The sequence below is a fragment of the Cyprinus carpio genome, chromosome B13 (assembly GCF_018340385.1).
Source record: "Cyprinus carpio isolate SPL01 chromosome B13, ASM1834038v1, whole genome shotgun sequence".
Taxonomy (NCBI): domain Eukaryota; kingdom Metazoa; phylum Chordata; class Actinopteri; order Cypriniformes; family Cyprinidae; genus Cyprinus; species Cyprinus carpio.
The window spans coordinates 13,571,791-13,591,725 of record NC_056609.1 but is presented as its reverse complement, the minus strand read 5'-3'; the positions used below and the strand labels follow the sequence as shown (position 1 = coordinate 13,591,725).

At 36.6% G+C, this 19,935-nt stretch overlaps 1 protein-coding gene across 1 annotated transcript in view; it reads left to right on the top strand.

Moving 5' to 3' along the window:
* LOC109065453 (leucine-rich PPR motif-containing protein, mitochondrial-like) overlaps positions 1-19,037 on the top strand; it is a 47,712-nt gene extending 28,675 nt beyond the window's left edge. The window contains exons 24-38 of the mRNA XM_042736711.1: positions 2,734-2,858; positions 3,665-3,771; positions 7,128-7,196; positions 7,286-7,376; positions 7,464-7,606; positions 7,850-8,027; positions 8,549-8,675; positions 10,297-10,385; positions 10,497-10,698; positions 12,367-12,497; positions 13,201-13,316; positions 15,356-15,430; positions 15,560-15,644; positions 16,181-16,323; positions 18,557-19,037. Of these exons, the coding sequence (XP_042592645.1) occupies positions 2,734-2,858; positions 3,665-3,771; positions 7,128-7,196; positions 7,286-7,376; positions 7,464-7,606; positions 7,850-8,027; positions 8,549-8,675; positions 10,297-10,385; positions 10,497-10,698; positions 12,367-12,497; positions 13,201-13,316; positions 15,356-15,430; positions 15,560-15,644; positions 16,181-16,323; positions 18,557-18,628 (1,753 nt within the window). The 3' untranslated portion in view covers positions 18,629-19,037. The remainder of the gene's footprint in view (positions 1-2,733; positions 2,859-3,664; positions 3,772-7,127; positions 7,197-7,285; positions 7,377-7,463; positions 7,607-7,849; positions 8,028-8,548; positions 8,676-10,296; positions 10,386-10,496; positions 10,699-12,366; positions 12,498-13,200; positions 13,317-15,355; positions 15,431-15,559; positions 15,645-16,180; positions 16,324-18,556) is intronic.
* Positions 19,038-19,935: the final 898 nt, after the last annotated feature.

Genomic DNA, 19,935 nt, shown 5'->3' with positions numbered 1-19,935 from the left:
TTATTACAGTTCAAAAGTTTGGAGTCAGCGAGAAAAAATAAATAAATGAATACTTTTTTCAGCAATGATGCATTAAATAGATCAAATGTTACAGAAAAAAAAAAAAAAATGAATTCCTTTAAATCCTGGTTTACACTAAAATATTTAGCGTCACAACTGTTTTCAACTTTGATAATAATAAGAAATGTTTCTTGAGCAGCAAACTGATTTCTGAAGGATCATGTGATGTGAAGACTGGAGTATTGCCTACTGAAAATTCAACTTTGCCATCACACAAATAAATTTTGAAATGTATTAAAATAGAAACAATTCTTTAAATTGTAATAACATTTATATAATACATACATATATCATGTTTTCTCTGGAGTGCCAAGCATTTACAGCCAAATTTAAGTGATTTTTTTTTTCTTCATTTATTTATTTTAGTTTTTTATTTCATGAATTACTTTTAACTAAATTAGGCATTGATTAAACATTTTTTCTGTGGTCAACTATTTGTATAATAACTGCAAAACTATACTATATCATCAACTGTTTTTCAAAGTAACAGAATTACTACACATCTTTCTAATTTCTTGACATTGTGTCTTTTTTCTTACTTGAAGTAATTCTATCTCAATTTTTTGTATTTTATGTATTTTTATTTATTTGATAAATTGGATAAATACATAAGATAAAGTACAGTTAGCTAAACAGTATGGAATAAGAAACCAGCTTTATTTTGCCATTAGGACACATATTCAGTGTCACCAAAATGCAACACTTTATGATTGTCTTTATATTTTATAACAAAATATGAAACTGGTCATTTATTTTTAAACCACAAACACACTTTAGAAGCAAAACATTTCACAGAAAGTTTTTTTTTTTCTTTTTTTTTCAGATTGTAAAATAGCTATACTGTCAGTTTTGATTAAAAACAGTTCTGTAGTATAATTTGTTTACAGATGTCACTTGGTTTGTTTTCTCATACAGTGTAATTCATACATTTTTAAGTGTTATTTTTTGGAGCCTGTCGATAAGAAATGCCATAACTAACAGGCCTGTGATTCACAATCAGTAATTTTTTGACAAAAATTGCAAAACAATTTTGAAATTATAGAGTTGACTGTTGGATGGCTCTGTTTCTCTATCAGTCTCGCTCCCTTTGCTTTTTTTATATGGGCCTTAATCAAATGAGACACTGTCCAAATTCTCTCTCACTCTCGCTCAAGTGCATTGCGCAATCATCCAGCGTGTGTTCGAATTGGCTCTTGACTCCCGCTTGATGAATAATATTGTCGCTCTTCATTCCAATTAAGTGCGATTGCCTAAGAGCTGGCGTCACGTTCCGGCTCAATCACTGCCCTGTTTTTTTGTCCATCTCCCTCACGCCCCCCTCTCCTCTCCTCCCATTCAACCCACCTTTCAAGGTCACCTCTCTCTAAAGCACATATCCCTTCTCTGACTGTATAATCTCCGGGGTTGAAAACACTACTGAAATTACACCTGTTAAAACCCCACAGGTTCACTTTCCCTCCACACCCGCCCCTCCTGCCGGTGCCCTGTCTGCTTTGACCCCTGTGTGATTGGCGTGGTAATTACCCAATCACTCGATGGCTGCCACTGCAGTCACAATAGAGTGATTGGAGTGGTGTTTTTCTTGTCTATTCCTTTGCTTTATTCCTCTGTCAGCCCCGGCACTGAGCTCTTTGTTAGAAAGGGGTAGAGAGAGGGAGGAAGACGGGGAAGAAGATGTGTGTGAGAGGGGAGAGAGCAGATCTAATTTTGTTGCCATATTCTGCCAAACGGCCCGGTTGGGGGTGAGGGCACTGGGGGCCGTAGAGGAAGGAGAGAGCCACAGGAAGTTGCAAGAAGCTAAAGATCTTTGTTGCACATGGCCATGAAATGTTTATTTAGAAATGTGTATATATACTATTTAATTATTTTTTTATTTGTATGTTTATTTAAATGTTCTATAGTTTCTTAATTATGCATGGTTGTTTTTTTTATTTAAAAATTAATTTTATTGTTTAAAAAAGTACTTACAACTTGACATTTAGAACTACAAAGTAGTTTGAGACCAGTGCTGTTTCTTTTAAATATTTGTGCTTCAGACATAATGAACATTATATATATATATTTTTCAATATTATTTTTTGAAATGTAATGTGAACATTTAACTTTATATGTATTTTTACATATTTAGTTCTTTCTTTTTTTGTATTTAAATGTTCATTTAGGTTTTTTTTTTTAAATTCTGTGATATTACATATTTAAAAGGGCAATTTGGTTTAATAAGGTAGTTTTTGACCAGTGCAGTTTCTTTTAAATATTTGTGCTTTAAATCATATTGACCATTTAACTATATATATTTTTAATATGTACAGTATGTAACATTTACATTTAATGTTTTAGATTATTTATTCTTACATTTTTATTGTGGAAATTAAGTATATTTCTTTTTATTATTATTTTTTAATTATTATTATTTGTGTATTTATTCAAATGTTTATATAGATGCTCATGGTTCTTCTTAAAGTTACTTTTGTTTTAATATTTTAAAGGGTAGTTTGATGTTTTAAAAAGTAATTTAAACTTTCAAAGTTTCAAAATTTCAGCCTGCTTGGCAATAAAACTCTCCCGTGATGATAATACCCCTATAAAAGCTTCAGCAGTAATCACAACATGAAGACTTGATACTGGCTCAATGTGTAGTGCTGTTTTGGTGTAATATGTCATGTTTTTCTACAGTGGGAACTATGCGGGTGCATTCGATGCCACTGTGGAGGTCCATAAACAATACAACCAGTTGCCCAAAATCCACGACCTCATCTGTGGCCTGGTGGAAAAAGGAGATGCCGAGTTGTTACAGAAAGGTGTGTAACACCCACCCACCCACGCACACACACACACCCACACACACAGCACATTAATTACATTTCTGCGTGTCACTTGTTAGTCACAAGTAGTTTGTCTGGTCGTCTATGTGTGTGTGTGTGTGTGTTCTGGTTTGCTGTCTATTGAGATGGTCATATGTAGAAAGTGTGTGTTCGGTGTTTTCAAGAGTGCCACCCACTAAAGGGGAGGTTGGACAACCTAGATGATGGTGGTTTCAATAGTCTCTGTATTTGTCAGGGTTAGTGGAGGGGTTAAGTGCGCTGTGTGTTGGGGGTGAGTGGATTTGAAGTGTTAAGGCAGTGAGACCTCTACGATGGAGGGCCACTTTACGGCCCCGATGACCCAGCACTCTGAATGTGCCACAGCAAACCCATTGATGGACATAAATGTACATATACCCGCAAGAGTTCACTATCTTTGTGTTGCTGTGGCTTCTCTGGACTGTTCTGAAGTGGCAAGCAAAGAGTACAGATCTGCTTGCCATTGACAGACAATGGAGCCAATCTGTTAATTCTGATAGCATTTAAGCAATACTGTCAAGTAAAGAGATTATTGGTGGCTATATGAACCAGAGATTGAATCTAAAAATAATCTTTTTAAAAATATCGCAAGACATTCATTAATATAGCTTCTATTCTTTAATATACACTTGTTATTAATGAAATGCTGGGCTGCTGAAAGACATTTACTCTGCTTAAGGTTGATAGAATAGAGACCATGTACACAGAGTACACAAATGTGACGGTTTCTTCACCTTCCCGTCTCTCTCTTTTTTGTTTCACAGTCATGGAGTTTTTGAGTCAGGAGCGAGGCGAGATGATGATGCTCTACGACCTTTACTTTGCGTTCCTGCAAACGGGCCGCTACAAGGAGGCACGCAAAATCATCGAGGTGGGACTACTGTAATTGTGTTCAAACCACACAGCTATTTAACAGCTTTAATTACTGCCACACTGATATTTCCTCTTTTAAATTAGATTGGCTCCAAAGCCACTCTAATGCTTTTCAAGCAAGGCAATAGGTACAATGATTTTTCAAAGGATTGAGAGGGTGTGTGCGAGTGTGAAGGAGAAAACGACGACTACAAAGACCAATTACTGGGAAAATTGAAGTATTGTGATATTGTGATAATATTTTGCATCTTAATTTTTTTTTATAGTTTGTTTTTAAGTTGTAAAACTTTCCACGTTGATTTCCAGATTTTAATGGAAATTATTCAATTATTTGGGAAGGGATACATAAAAAAAATCTACAATGCCTTAAGTGTTTTTGGCTGAAAGTATATACATATATGCATATGTTTTCAATAATGTTATATTTTGTTTACTGACAAATTTTGAAATAATAGCTGGGATATTATGCAATGTAAGGCAGAATCAATACTTATTCTTTCTGATGCTACCAAGACTATCACAAGTAATTCTTCCAATCAAAACTATTCCAGACAGCTTTTTACCTAGCTAACAGGTTAAAAAAGAACTAATTTTGAAATGTGAAATCCATGTACAAGTTATAGTGCTCTGTTATAGTACACTGTTCTCGGGTCAGAGGGCCATATTTATTGAATGAGAATAGCATCTGCTTAAAGTAGAACTTCTCATCCCGTCTCAGGACTGTGAAGTTTTCAGACACATTTTCGATGCATGTGTAGACATCTTTTGTTGTCTGGAGAGATTGAGCATGTCTCTGTTCACTCATCAGGCCCTTCAGTGAGCGCTCTGTCCGGGAAGTAACTGATTTTGAGACGCTTGACGTGTTTTGAGCGCTTCGTCCAGAATGGGTCTTTCGGGGATATCTTGAGGCTGTGTTCTGTCTTGTTCTTTCAGAAGACAGCATCTCACGAGTCTACACTTCCACTGCGAAACAGCTCTGACAAAGCCATTTAGATGTTCAATTAGCCAGCTGCTCTAATACGACACCACTCAACTCCCTCAGTGCTGCCATGTGGGAGTACGGCGAAATGTCAGCGCCAGTCAAGCCACTTCTTGCCGGTTTCTCATGCACAGTCTTTGTCTGAGGTTGTTTCACCTTTCTGTGCAGTTTTATTTTTCCAGCCTTCTGCAGCGTTCTCTGTTTTTCTTGTCTCTCTGCATCTGTCCTCCACAAACCCTCATCTCATCTCTTGCAGTATTTTACTAGAAAATGATCAGGCACTGCTGGAAATGTATTGAATTTCAACTGATCTGTAGTTGTAGACAATATTTGCTCATTGTGTCCATTGTATTTGATTAGAATTGCTATTAGTCATTGAAAACAAAGCTCTGTCATATCTTTCTACACCTGGTAGTTAAAATAGTTTTATACATCTGAATTCCCTCCACTATAAACTCTCTAAAAGTTGGTGTTTAATGGTGGCTTGTTGAGCATCCTTGTGCTTGACAGGTCAGAAGCCCCACTCGTTCCCTGGAGCGTTTTCCACACATCCTCTCTTCCATCCAGAGCTGGATAATTAAAAACACTGATATCTAAGTAGCATTAGCAGACACAGAGCTCTACTCCACTCTCTAATAGAAACTTTAAGTGCAGTGATGGAGTGCTGGTCAGTGGTCAGGTGATTGTGCTGTCTATAATTGTCAGATTATTAATAATGGTGGTAATTAAGTGAAATGCTGGTGTAATTAAAATGGTTTTCACATTGTGTGTGAGTGTTTCAGAGTGTGTGACCTGTGTTTGAGAGAATGATGGCATCTTCAGCGTGATGATGGGTGTTTTTGCTCAAAGGTCTGAATGAATGGGGAGTTTTTGTTTACTGTAACTTTGTTAAGGTCATGAAAATGGAACACTCTGGTTTCCTTTTTTGTGAAGCATTAGACTCATAAACCCAAAGTTTTTTTTTTTCTTGGTGAGAACGATTAAATGTTTTTTTAACTATCCAACATTAACAAAATTAAGCTAGCATGAAAAATAGTTTTAAGTGTCTCAAATATTTGCCAGAAGTCTTGACCTTCTGGACTTTATCTGACAGTTTATTTTATTTATTTATTTTGCTATACATTTATAAAGATGTATTATAATTTTAATAACAGTGTTGCAAACTACACAGAAAAAATACACTTTTCCCCCTTTATTTTTGTAAGATTTTCAGGACTTTTTTCCTGCTCTCTTCATAGAAACTTCTGACTTCATGATAGAAAATGATAATTTGACAGAAAATTACATAAGCAGTGGATTAGTTTATATTTTCTAGCATTTTTATTGACTATATAAGGCTAAAATCTTAATAGAGAAAGAATTTATCAATTTATTGTTGTTGATAAAAAAAAAATCTGTCATCTATTTGTCTTTGCAGACTCTTAATCACCTGACCTAGATGTTCTTTTTGGCTATTGGCTGTGTGTGTGTGTGTGTGTGTAAGTGTGTGTGTTTGGGTCAAATGAATTTGTGTGTTTGTGTGTTGATTTGCTCTCTTATATAGGAAGATTGGTGGAGTGGGGATGCTCATCATCCTGGATTTATTTAAGAGAAGATTTGCCCCAGGGGGCTTTACGCATCAGGCCCAGGGGCTGCTCCTACATTTATAGTAACACAAAAAAAGACTAGGACTATGTAGCGGTTCAATTTTGGTCTTATTTGCTAAGCAGATTAGGCTTGAGGAAGGCTGGAGTGATTTTGAACTTGGCCTGGAGGCTGATTTGCTGCAGAGTAATTCTGTTTGGATGCTGCTGGTGCAATATCCTCCAAAGAGGAGAGACAATGTGAATTTAGAAATCTGTGTGTGTGTGTGTGTGTGTGTGTGTGTGTGTGTGTGTGTGTGTGTGTGTGTGTGTTAGTGAAGATTCTCATTTACTGTAGGTGCACCAGAGCATTATGATTCAGTGCTGTATATGAGAAATAATCATGTTATACAACTAGAACTATATTGTCTGTACCACCCCCAAAATTGTGTTAATTTGTGTATTTTTTTATTTTTTGTTTTGGTTTGTTTGATTTTTTTTTTTTTTTTTTTTTTTTTTGGTTGGGATTTGTATTTTGTTTTTTTTTAATCTATTTATTTTGGTTTCGTTTTTTTTTTGTTTGTTTGTTTTGTTTTGTTTGCTTTTGTTTTGTTTGGTGTTTGGTTTTGTTTTGAGATGACCTGGGCATAATTTGAGCAGTTAGTTTATTTTATATTTTGCGTTTGATATGCCCTTTCTCATGATTGTTCATGCACACTGTGCCCTCTGATAGTATTAGTGCAGTGTTTGTGATTTGCACCAATTTAGTTTGTTGAGATCTCATACATTTCTTTTTTTTTTACCCATGTGCAGACTCCTGGTCTAAGGGCACGACCAACCCGTCTGCAGTGGTTTGCAGAGAAATGCATTGCAGCCCAACAGGTCAGTGTTTCTCTGCCGTTTTGTCTGAAAAAGTGATTTGCTGTAGGTCAACAGAGTGTGTATCACTATTTGAATCTCTCTTTCCCCAGATGGAGTCCCTTGAGAACATGGTGGACATGACTGTCAAGCTGTTCGAGTGTGACAGAGATGACATGTACCACTATTTGTTACGCCTCTGCAGTAAGTCTCATGTGTTGGAGCTGAGACGGCAAACAGTAGATGAGCGTAACTGCTTTGCACTGACATTGTTTTTTTTTTTCTTGTCAGAGGAGACCAATGACTGGCAAAAGGCTGAAGCAACCTGGATGAAAATGCAAGAGGAAAATCTGGCTCCAAGAGAGAGGACACTGCGTTTGCTTGCTGATATCCTTAAAAACAATGACAAGGAGGTGCCTTTCGAGGTGCCTGAGGTAAAAGAACCTATTCAATGTCCCGTACAAAAATCTGTTACACAAATCCGGAAACAAAGGCAGTTGAAAACCACCGCCCTTCAGCATTTGGAACTTTTTCTTTAGTCAGATACATTTAGTACTTATTGTCCTGCTTCTTATAATCTCTGTAGCAGGTGGAAACCATGAATTAATTAAACTTGATTTAATATCCAGAATTTAAGGAAGCATAATGGTGTAATAATGTGGCTGTTTTATGTGTAGGTGTGGTTTGAGGAGGTCAAAGGTCAGCCTGAGATGTTTTTGGAGAAAGAGAACAAATCTAGCCCCATGGTTCAGGCCGCTCCTCGTAAAAGGGTTGCTGCTTCAGTCTCTAAAGAGGCCACAGTTGATGACTACAGACTTAAGGTCCTGTCTCTTTGCAAGAAGGGCAAAGCTCAAGGTTAGTTCTTTATGTAACTTTATGTAACTTCCCTTAAATCACTAGGGTAAGCCATAGAGTTGTCAGGACAGATTTCCAAGAAAATGGCGTACTTGCGCTATTCAACTTTTGTAATTGTAACTTTTGTCTATTCTAGTTTTATTTTTCAGCCTTTAGACAGCAAAAAGTTACATAGTCACATACATACATTAAATTAAATATATAATAAAATAAAAATGAATTAAAAGGTCAAATAATATAAAAAAAAATCTAAATAAAACTTTATATACAATATATTTTTATACTGTGTAGATAATATTTAATATATTAGCTGTCAGCTTAGATTAAGTCAAGTCAGGTTTATTTATATAGTTATATATAATAGCTTTAAAATTGCTTCATAGTAGCTTTATAGTAAAAGTTAGTGTGACTGTCTCAAGATTATTTTTCAGGATGGTTAAATAATGGCCATATGCATGATTATCTGTAGTGGTCTGAGTAGATTACGTATAGTTTTTACCCCTGTTGTTATTAATTCTCAGAGGCCTATGACATCCTGAAGAAAGCAGATAGCATGGGCATGGTCCTCAGCCCTGCTCCATATGACACCCTCATCAAAGCCCTCCTAGCCACAGGCAACATTGAGGATGCCATGGCTGTCAAAAACATGTGAGTCTGTCTGTGGGGGTCTCACCATCTAATATGTTTAAATTTGTATTGCAGGTTGCTAAATTACAGGTTTTAAGGTCATGGCCGTTGTACCCGATTTTGCAGCATCAGAAAATCGTCTTGAATTGAAACGGATGAATGCTGATAAGCTCCTTCTAGCTGAACACACACACACACACACACACATACATGTCTTATGGTTTTAGCCCTTTCAGAGTTACTAGATAATCTCTGAGTTCTCAAAAGAGCTTGGCAAGATGCAAAAATGACAGTCCTTTGCCGATTAGTAATAGATCTTTGTGTTTGTGCTGATCTTTGATCTATCCATAAAGCTCAGATGTTTCACTGGGTCATATTATGTCTGATTATATATCCTTATGAAAGAAAGCCATCGCCACTATAATGCTGTGCATACTTTCAGGAAGCATTCAGAAATGTCTATATACCAGGCTATCACGCAATAGCCATTGCGGTGGGTGTTAACTGACCCTGTACATTGACTTTTAGTGAATGCATACCACATGATCTCTCACTGTATTACACTGTAGTTTTGTTGTTGCAAAGGTACTTTTAACCAAGTTTTTAGAAGCTATATATATATATATATATATATATATATATATTATATATATATATTATATATATATAAATATATATATATATATATACACATACATACACACAGAGAGAGAGCTGGGTAGATTACTTAGAATTGTAGTCTGCTACTGATTTCAAGTTACATGACAAAAATTGTAGTCAGTAACATAATCCATTACATTACACTTTTTAGGTAATATATTCAGACTACTTTAATTATACTATAATTATTTAAATATTTAAATAGGATAATCTTGTACCATATTGATATAAAAATGCAAAGAGAAAGGAAATGTATTATATTTGTTGTTATTAACACCATGATGTGTATTAAACATAACATTACATTACATAAAGGTTTCCTAAACTGGGGCACTGAATGGCAGTACAGAAAACAACAGTACTATCCTTTACTGTTAATTATGATGGCCAGTATATTGAAAATCATGCATATAAGGTACGTGTGTGTGTGGTGGACTTCATGCAGATGTTTGGCAGGATGTTGGTCTTGGCCAGCGGGGTGCTTTAAAGACAGATTAAGGGGATTGGGATTGGAAGAGAGAAGCGAGGGATGGGATTGCCCAGCACTTAAAGGGCTAGACGAGAGTAAGGAGAAGGACACAAGGATTTTCTTTGGATTGATAAGAGTAACTCTGACTCTGGTCTCTGGGCCAGTCTGCCGTGTGAGCGACTGTTGGCAGGTCGCTGTTGAGATAAGGAGCGGCGGCTGATGCTCAATTGGGCGGCCGGATTAATCTGGCCAGCGAGGGTAATAAAAAAAGAAGACTTTGATTGAGGTTTAAGTGACGAATGAGGGAAAACGGACGTGTAGAGTGGATCCAGATTTGTTCAGTCTCACACACATGTATGCGCACAATTTTAAGATGAGCAGTGAAAAAAAGACTCTCAGCATCAACACACATACACAACATCATGTATTATTCATAAATACAGCTGATCCCACAACACAAACTACAAGATGTGTTCAACCAATACCTTTTCAATCTTCCTTTTGTCTTCTCAGTGCCACTGATCATATTCCTGGATTCAGTTTAAGTGACAATGCCAACAATCTTCTCATCATCTCTCAGATGAAGAGAGGCCAGATGAAAGGTGAGTACAAAAGTGGATTTGTTCTCCCAGTTACTGTTGAATACTGGGGAACGCCATCGTTTCTTCCAAGGCTTTGTTTTATTAAACCTGACCACATGATCTCTCTCACAGATGCCATGGGGACTCTTAAGGGCATGTTACAGGCTGACCAGGTGCCCACTCAGCTGGCCATCACTCGACTGGTCCAGGGTCTCGCAAGTCAAGGAAACACACAGGACATCCAGGAAGTGGAGGCCTTGGTGAAGACTTTAGGCTCCATCAAGATGTCCAGCATGTTATTTGTCAACAATACTGCTCTCGCTCATATTAAAAAGTACGTTTTATTTATTAATTTTTTTGGTTAAGGCAAGATTTGCTACTATTGCTTATGAACTCCTTACTAAACAAAACTGCAAATCTCACAAACTATGGTTCTCTATGAAATTCTTTGTTGAATAGAATGTTCAAAATAACAGAATTATTATTATTATTTTGTTTTTTAAGTATTAATTTCTTTAATTTCAAAAGAAAAAGAGTCCCCAAACGTATGAACGGTAGTGTATTATGCAGCCAGAAAAAAAGCCATTTTCTTTAGAAGTTTTGAAACATGGAAATGGAAAAAAAAAAAAGGGATTTTTTTCTAGTTAAGCTTGTAGTGAAAACACTAAACAGTAACCTAATTTATTATAAAATAAATTAAATATCTAATTTAATTTATAATAATAATAATAATAATAGTGGCACAAAAATAAAATCTGTTAAAAAAAAATTTTTTAATACTGTAATTATGAACAATTGAAAAAGTCAGCTGAAAAAAGCATGGCAGCTCATCGGTCAAAAGGAGTAGGAATGACATACATTGGGACATGAATCATATGGAATAACCAGAATATCAATAGACACTTGTGGAAGCAAACACCTAGACATTATGGCATGAATGCAAAGCACCAACATCTAGTGTATAGCTACAAGACTCAAAAGTTTGCATTGGGTCAGCTACTAGAGCTGCTCACAATACCTGAGATGAGCAGTCATTCAGATGTTTTTAAAGTGGATGCACAGTTCAATTAAATGCAGCTAAAATTGGCACCACATACCTGGCAGCTGGAGGGAAGCAGATGACACAGAGGTTAAGACTGTGATTGACTACGACAAAGACTTGATTATAGATGTATTATTATCTCAGGAACTCTGAACCACATGCTCAGTGTTTCTAACAAAGGGAGCACTAGCAGACTGTCTGGTGGGTGAGATTAGATTCCACCTGCACAAACTTTTCTTGGTTATTTTGGTGAAAACAAATTCATGAAAAGAACAATGAAGCACCCTTGTTTCTGTAAATAACATGAAATGTGCCCTCTCTGTGGTTTGACCTTGACTTAAAATTGGTGTCATCGCAGGTTTGTTGTTGCTACAAAGGACCGCCCGCTCATGTGGCCTTTTCTCACACCTCAATTTCATCTTCTGTTCTTTCATCTTACCTTTCCTCCATCCCCTTCACCCCTCTCCACCCATTATTATTAAAGGCTCAAATCTGCTGTGATGGCTAGGACTATGTAGTCTGAATAATTCACAATGGGCCGCACTAATGTGGTGCCCGGTTTCCGGAGCCCCGTCTCGCCTCTTAACCAGTCAATTTGGCTCAGCCACACACAGCACACGTGTCACTGTTGCTTAGGTCCGCCCGGGGGTCAGAGTTCCCCCCGACAAGACAAAGCAGTGCAAACGGGAAGCCACCAAATCATTCGTGAGGAACGCTTCGCTCTTCCGCTGTCCTACACTGTCTTAAGACTTTGGGAATGGTGGGGAATGACAGTCTATGGCTAGGCTGGGAATATTAATGTAGCTGATTAAAGTTTCAGCACTTACTGTTCTGTAAATGAAGGTCGGGGATGGAAGAGACGCAGAAATGGAATGGAAATTTTCACCTTTTTTTTTTTTCAAAGGCATGTCTTATAAAGGCACTTACACCAAGTATGAACTCTCTTTTCTTCTTTTGCAGTGAGGACATAGACAGTGCGGTGGAGCTGTTGGAGTCCTTTTACATCCAGAACACAGAGAATCAGAAATCCAGTATTTCTTTTGTCTTCCGCAAAGTTCTAGATGCCAACAACGATGCTGTACTAGATAAATGTAAGACCCACACAGCACCTCTTCATCACAACAATATCATCTCAACCAAACAAGCACATCAAACTCAAACTTCCAACACCTCCAAAAAAAAAAAAGCCTGCAATAAATGTACTTTTAGTGGGACATCAACACTGGGGCAGTCTCAAAGGGACATTTTATTTAACCCATAGGAAAGGTCATAGTGGTAGCTTATTACTGCTTTAAGGTAGTAATGTGCACTTTTTTGGGGGGGTCAATACAAAATTGCCCCCTGTTGCTCCCTGTTGCACCAGTGGCTGTTGTATCCCAAAAGGTACAATTTTTGCATTATTTTTTTTCTGACAGAAAATGGGCTGCAAGATGATTGTAAAATATTTAAGAAATTACTTAAAGTAAGTCATGTCAAAGTAAGCTGACATATTTCTAATTTCAATCTTCATGTAAGTCAAGGGAGTGGTGGCACGTAAATGTTTTTGTTTAAAGATTACAAGGGTTTATATTTACAAACCAGTAGTACAGAGGAGTCTTCGGATGGGCTTTTTGAAGTCAAAAAGGTTGATAGCCACTGATACACAACTGTGTTCTTTGAGTACTTCTGAACGGACTTCTAGCCCTTGTTTGTGTGTTTCTGGATTGCAGAAACATTACAGCACCTGCTGGTGTGTTGTAACCTAGTAATCACCATCGAAGCATGTGAATGATTGACATCTCTCTCTTTGTCCAGTGAGTGCCATGGCGGAAAGGCTCTGCAATCACTTTGCCTCCTACAGAGCCGCTACAGACCTCTTCCTGATTTACTTGGACACGGGCAGGACAGAAGAGGCCAAGTTCCTCCTGCAGGTACCGTCTCTCACAAACCAAGATATGCATGAGGACTCCGTGACCTTGTTAAATTGCTGAATCGAATTCGAGTTGGTATTGGAAGTGGCTGACCCTGTCACTAACTACAATTCCGTCTCAAGTGATCGCTGCTCTTTCTGACCTCTCCCTGTCTCATATTTTAATCATTCGGTCACTTTTGCATGCTGAGATACTCTTGTTTAAGTAAGATCTTTCCTCTCCCTCTTTCAAAAAGCACTTTAGCGAGTTGAGGAACAAAATGGCTGCATTAAGGTACCACTAAACCCAGGAGTGAGTAAAATCCTTTGAGATGTGGAAATAACAGGAAGCTTTGCTTCTCAGCGTCCCCGAGATGGAATGCTAAATATCATAAGATGATTTTACAGAAAGTCTCAGATCAGCATGTTCGTTTTAGTCTTGTTCGCTGTGTTGTAGGTGTCGTGAATCGCATCAGAGAGTATCTCTCAGGAGTGAAGCTGCTGGGCTGCAGTTTTAAGTGCTCTGATCGTCGTGTCAGTTCATTTTAATATAGCAGCCTGTTAAAAGCCTCCCAGACCCCTCAGCTTTTAAATTAGCAGATGCAAGAGAAACACACAGCTTTCACGACTGGCTTGTAATGTGACCTCATTGGCGCTGAACCCAGAGAAAGCACAGGGCATTCCAGCGATTTCAAAACACACAAGACAGGATGATGTTTTCCTTCAGAAGAGATTCAGACTTTTTTTTTTTTACAGCAGCATTTTCCAGGTTAATTACAAAGTAAGATCAGTTTTGTTAGAGTAAGGCACCTGCAATGGAAACAATAAACAGGAATGTTCGAAAATATACACTAACCTTCTTTCATTGAAGGTCCATGTAACCAAAGCTTTCACACTTCAAGAAGTTAATAAAGACATCTTAAAAGTAATCCATATGAATTTAGCAGTTTAATTAAGTCTTCTGAAAAGACATGATCGCTTTATATGATGTGTAGGCTTTTACTCACATATAAGCATTGGTCTGTGCACATACATAGAGTGTTAAAAATGTTAAATGGAAGCTCAAATGTGCTTGCTTTACCATATTTTGAATAAGAATTACTCTTAAAATGTCTTTATGAACTTTAAAGTTTTGGTTACATTGACAGAAATGGACAGAAATGCCTAACCAGAAGCTCTAGAACAGATCATGGTCATGAAAAACCTGGAAAGTAACATTGTAATGAAACGTTTTTAGCAGGCAATGCTTATTTGATGATGATGATGATGATTCTGTTTACCTGCATTCTAAGCATTTTACCACAACATGATTTAAAAAAAATGCTATTATGCCACAAATGCTGTCGATGTAACTTGTATTGCAAGGAGAAAGTTTAGTCCATTCTTGCTTTAAAGGTGCCCAGAATATTCATATAAAAGCCTGATTTCTTCATACCTGCTAATATCTTCTTTTTGACAAAGCTGCTTATGGTTGTTGAATCGTCTCAAGACCTACAGTTTCTGTACGGCACAGTTTACTCTTCCAGAATTCACTGTGCCTTCATTTAACTTGTGTTATATTGTCCTGATTAAAGAGTGTGAAAATTGCACACCGGCGCTTGAAAGCTCAGGAGCACGCCGATGCAATTCAAAGCCTTTATACGGCTAAGTGTAGATAATTGTACTTTAAATTGGGCGGACACTGTACATTTTAATTTTCATAAAGAAATAAGTGGTTATTTGCCTGACTCCCTTATTAGCTGTATAATTAACCCTCAACTATAGAGCTCTGCACTGAGTGCTAAAGGATGTAATGGAAGATGGATACATTCAAAAACACACGCTTCCATCATGCTGTTACACACACCTTCATACGCTCCCCTTTGCCTTCTTTTAACTGCCTGCTGTGTGAATACAGCAAATACAAGTAATTGTTTTTTATAGCAAGGGGTTATGTTATGCTTGAGGGCAGATGCTATGCATGCATGTGAACACACACACACACACACACACACATTATGATACACATAAATGTTTGTGTTTGGAGTTTTAAAGTCTCTTGTGCTTCTTTGATTGCTTTAGCGCTGTGCGGCCGTCAGTGAGCAGAAGGACACAATGTTCACATACATGTTGCGAGCGGCTCAACAGCCGGGACAGGTAAACAAACCCAGTTTGTTCTAGTCTTCATGCTCTGAACTTTCAATAAGTGTATGTATGTACATAGTTTACATGCAATATAGTAACACAGTATGTGAATAAAGACAGACTGTTTTCATTCCAATACAGGCTGCCAAAATCAAGGCTCTGTCTGAGCTGATTCCTGACTTCACAGAGAAGGAGAATATCTATTCACATTTGGTGAAATGCTATGGTAAGACCACTGTTTGCATCAACACTGATAGATATACACAAACATTTAAAAGGTCGGGTTCAGTAAGATTTATTATTTATTTATTTATTATCATAATTGTTTTATTCAGCGTCAATGTATTAAACTGATTAAAAGTGACATTTGTAAGATTCTAAGAATTTCAAATAAATGCCTTTTTTTTTTTTTTTTTTGTGTTTCATTAGAGCATGATCAGTGTTAAAAGCTACATGATTCATCTGCTGGACAATGGCATTAATACTCTATTCATCTGGCTGGCCTGTTCGAGTCGCATAGCAAAACTAGTCAGTTAATAGCCTGTCAATTAAAAATGCAACAAGCAGAACGCACTGACTGACTCACAGGAGGCACGCTTGCTAATACAAACACATGTTTCCTAATGAAGGGCTACTTTAGCCAGCGTTCCGTGAGAACTTTAACACGTTTCAGTACTTCGAGACCTCTACAGCATTATTATTTCATGAGACCTGATATGTGCAGAATGAAGTATTGCATGTTTTCTCCCTCACTCTCAACAGGTTTAGACAAGGACTTCAGTTCAGCGAAGGCTCTGTATGAGCGCATGCAGGCTGAGGGGGTGAAGGCTGATGACTTGACTCTCAAGAGACTGGCGCTTCTATACAAGGAAGCTGGAGAAGCTGTTCCCTTCGAAGAGCCTCCGGTAATAATCAGTATTCATTAGCAGAGGAGGATCTGTAGTTTGAGAAATCTTTACTTCACTACATTCCAAAGCATCATGTTACGCTTTTTACTGCACTACATGTCATTAATTAAAGTTGTTAGAGGTTTTTTTTTTTTATAATAATTTTTTTTTTAACCTTTAATACTTACTGTAAGTACTCATGTAGTACTTTCTTGTACTCAAATAAATCTTTGAATTACTTTAACTTGAGTGTATGTAAGAAAGTAATAGATTTCTAATGTAATTAAGTATTGAATGATATTTAATATGAAACGCATTGCAGTATTAAGTACAATATTATGCTTTGAAATGTTTTGAAGTACAGTGTTCTAAAGAAAACACTGATAAAGTTCTGACGATTGAAAGGTACTTTTACAGCAGAGTAAAAATACTTGACTACTATCTGACTTTGTTCTTTGGCATTTAATAGATACTGAATATTAATAAGAGAATTAAATAAGAGAAATCATTTAAACCAAATTAGATGTTGCAGCATAGATTACAATGTTTGTTTTAAGAACTACGTTTAGTAAAAAATATGTAGGCAAAAAGAATAAAAAAAAGTTGTGGTTAAAAATGTAATTGTTTTCTATTGAATGAGTACAAGATTGTATATAGTAATACTAAATATAAATGTAATAAAAATATTTATTATTTACACAGTGTAATTAAGCACAGTATTTTCCTACATATTTTTGCTTAGAATTGCCATAGAGGTTTTGTTGAACATTTTTGAATGATTATGCAGGCAGATTGTTCATTTAGAGTTTTGAATCGATTCAATTGAATGGACAGTTTGATCTGACTCACTGAACTTGAACTTGAATGCCATTTTTGCCACAGCTTTATATATTCCGGAATGCATTAAAAAACATTAACACTTTCATACTCTGAAATTATGAGGCAAAAAAGGCTGGAAAGTGTAGAAGGAAACTTTATGGCCAGATTCTGTGATATTCATTAATTCAACAAAACAAAAACAAAAAAAATATATATTATATAGCCCATCCCAAAAAAAAAATGTTTTAGTAATATTAATCATTTTTTTATAATTTTTTTATAAATGCATACTTTTATTCAGCAAGGATGCATTAAATTGACTAAAAGTGACAGTTAATACTTGTAAAATGTTACAAAAGTTTCTGTTTAAAATAAATGTGGTTCTTTTGAACTTTGTATTGATTAAATAATCCAGTTATTTTAATATTGTATTTTAATACAGTTTCTCAATACTACATTTTTTACTGTAGTTTTGATTAAATAAATGCAGCCTTGATGAGCATGAGATACTTTTTTTGAAAACATTAAAACATTGTACCAACTCTATACTTTTGAACAGTATTATGTATTATGCAACAAATTGCCCACTTCAAATCATGAGCATCTTCATGAACCGCAAATGCTGTGTACACATTGTGTGGGCAGTTATAATTTTTTTTTTTTTTTTTTTGAACAGTGATTGGATGTCAAGCTGCTTTATTTAATAATCATTTTTGAAGTTGGTTAAGCACTAGCTGATTAGAGTCCAGTTTCACCTGAAATACCCCTACTTTTACAGTACCTTAATAGGCCACCTCACGCTCTGGTGTATTATTTACTATGTGCTCCGGTGTTTTTCACCAGCCAGCCAGCCATCTACAAACCCTTCCCCCTCACACACCGCTAAGCTCTCAGTGCACCATTTAAGTTCTCACAAAGCAATCTCAGGTAGCACTCCATCCCGCTCCATTCAACTCCGCTTCTTCCTCCAGTACCACGGCCGCCGCTAATACCACAGTACAAAGAGTCTCCGGAGAGAGGCGATAAGGAGAGATTTGAGGTGCCGTTCACATCTGGCCTCATTTCTCGTACCCAGCAGCTGTTATTTATCGACTTTAATTAGCCCATTAATAAGGGAATATACATTGTTGGAGAAATGGTAATCTTCTAAAGGCACTCACCTTCCAAAAATAAAGAGCGAGTGCTGTTTACAGACGCCTGTGCTTAATTACGGGAGAGGGAACGAGTAAATATGTTATTTGTAAGATGAAACGGGAGCGGAGGATTTGTTTGGAGCATGTGATTGTTATTAGTTTGCCTCAGAGGGCAGGAATCACACAACTACACACAACACGCACTCAAAGTACAATTATGTTGGAGAATTTTGTCTAGTTTAGCCTTTTACTGACTACAAATATCTAAAAAAGCTTTGTTTGTTTTTTTTGTCCCGCAGGAGTCTTTTCGTTTCTACGCAGACAAACTGAAGAAGCAGCGCTCTGAGTCCATGGAGCCGGCCGACAACTAAAAACAACTTGTCATTTATTCTTTATTCTTTTTTTCTTTTCTTTTTTACATTCAACATATGTGCACAGCTTGTGTGTTATACTGTGATTGTTTGTTAGTTTTTTGCCCTTCATAATGATGTCATGATATGGTTAATGTGTACATAGATATTTATGCAAATAAATGTAAACCCAAAACTTTAGTGGCTTTTTCATAAGTTTCTTTTTAATCTTTTCTTTTGTTTGGTCCTGAAGTGATTGTCACACAAGAGATGTTTTATCAAAATGTAAGTTTTGACTTCTGAAAATGCAAATATGTTCATAGAAGATGCATTATATTACACATGGGTGATTTGCGATATGCTCATATAGTCAATTTATGCTTAGTTATGTAGTAATACATACTGTATAATAAACATCTCATTGGAGCAATCATGGAAGCTGTCATGGATTTAACAAAAGCGCAAAAACACATTATCTGGCTTTTAAAACACTTTTTTTTTTCTTTCAAAAGATTTTTGATATAGCCAAATTGGCACAAACTTTCTTAAGCAGACAAATCTTCTACATGTTTAAATAAATAAACATTTAGACTGCAACAAAGAGAAGCTGTTTATGGATATTTACCAAAGCTGAGTTATAATCTCTTGCCAAATTGAACAAAAGTGTGTAAAGAAACGAACAGGACATTGCTGCCATCCAGTGGCTATCAGCTGAAGTCTCTAGAGATCTGGAATGACCGCTGGAGCACCAGCTCTTCTTTTCTGCTGTTTACTAGCATGGGTTTGACCTCTAACCCCTCTCATGACAGTATTCTTTAATACAAATATTTTTAGGATGCTTTCAATATAGAAAGTTCGAAAGAGCAGCATTGGTTTGAACATTAACAACAGCAGCATTTATTATTCTATAACATTATGTAACTTTGCTGCATGTTTGAGTGTTTGTTTTTTGCAGTGGCTGTCTCAAAGGGAGGTGGCCGCTGAGTTCTCTTCTGGAAGCTCAGGAGACTGTCATGCTGAGAGGATTTGTGCAAGCCAAATGCAGCCGGCACAGTAAAAGCTGATGAGATGCCATAGAGGGAAGACTTTATCTTTCAAGAGCTCTTACCAAGCTCAGTAGCATCATTACATTTTAAAATTATATATAAATGATGATATCAAAACAGTTTGAAATAGACTTCTTCAAATGGATCTGCCTTGTTTGTCTTTGCAGAAACTTATACTAGCATATTATACAAGCACGTCCTTCATTTTAACAAGCATTTTGTTGCTTATACTTTTGCCTGTCAGATATTTTAAGACTACTCGTCCACCCTATTTATGACCAT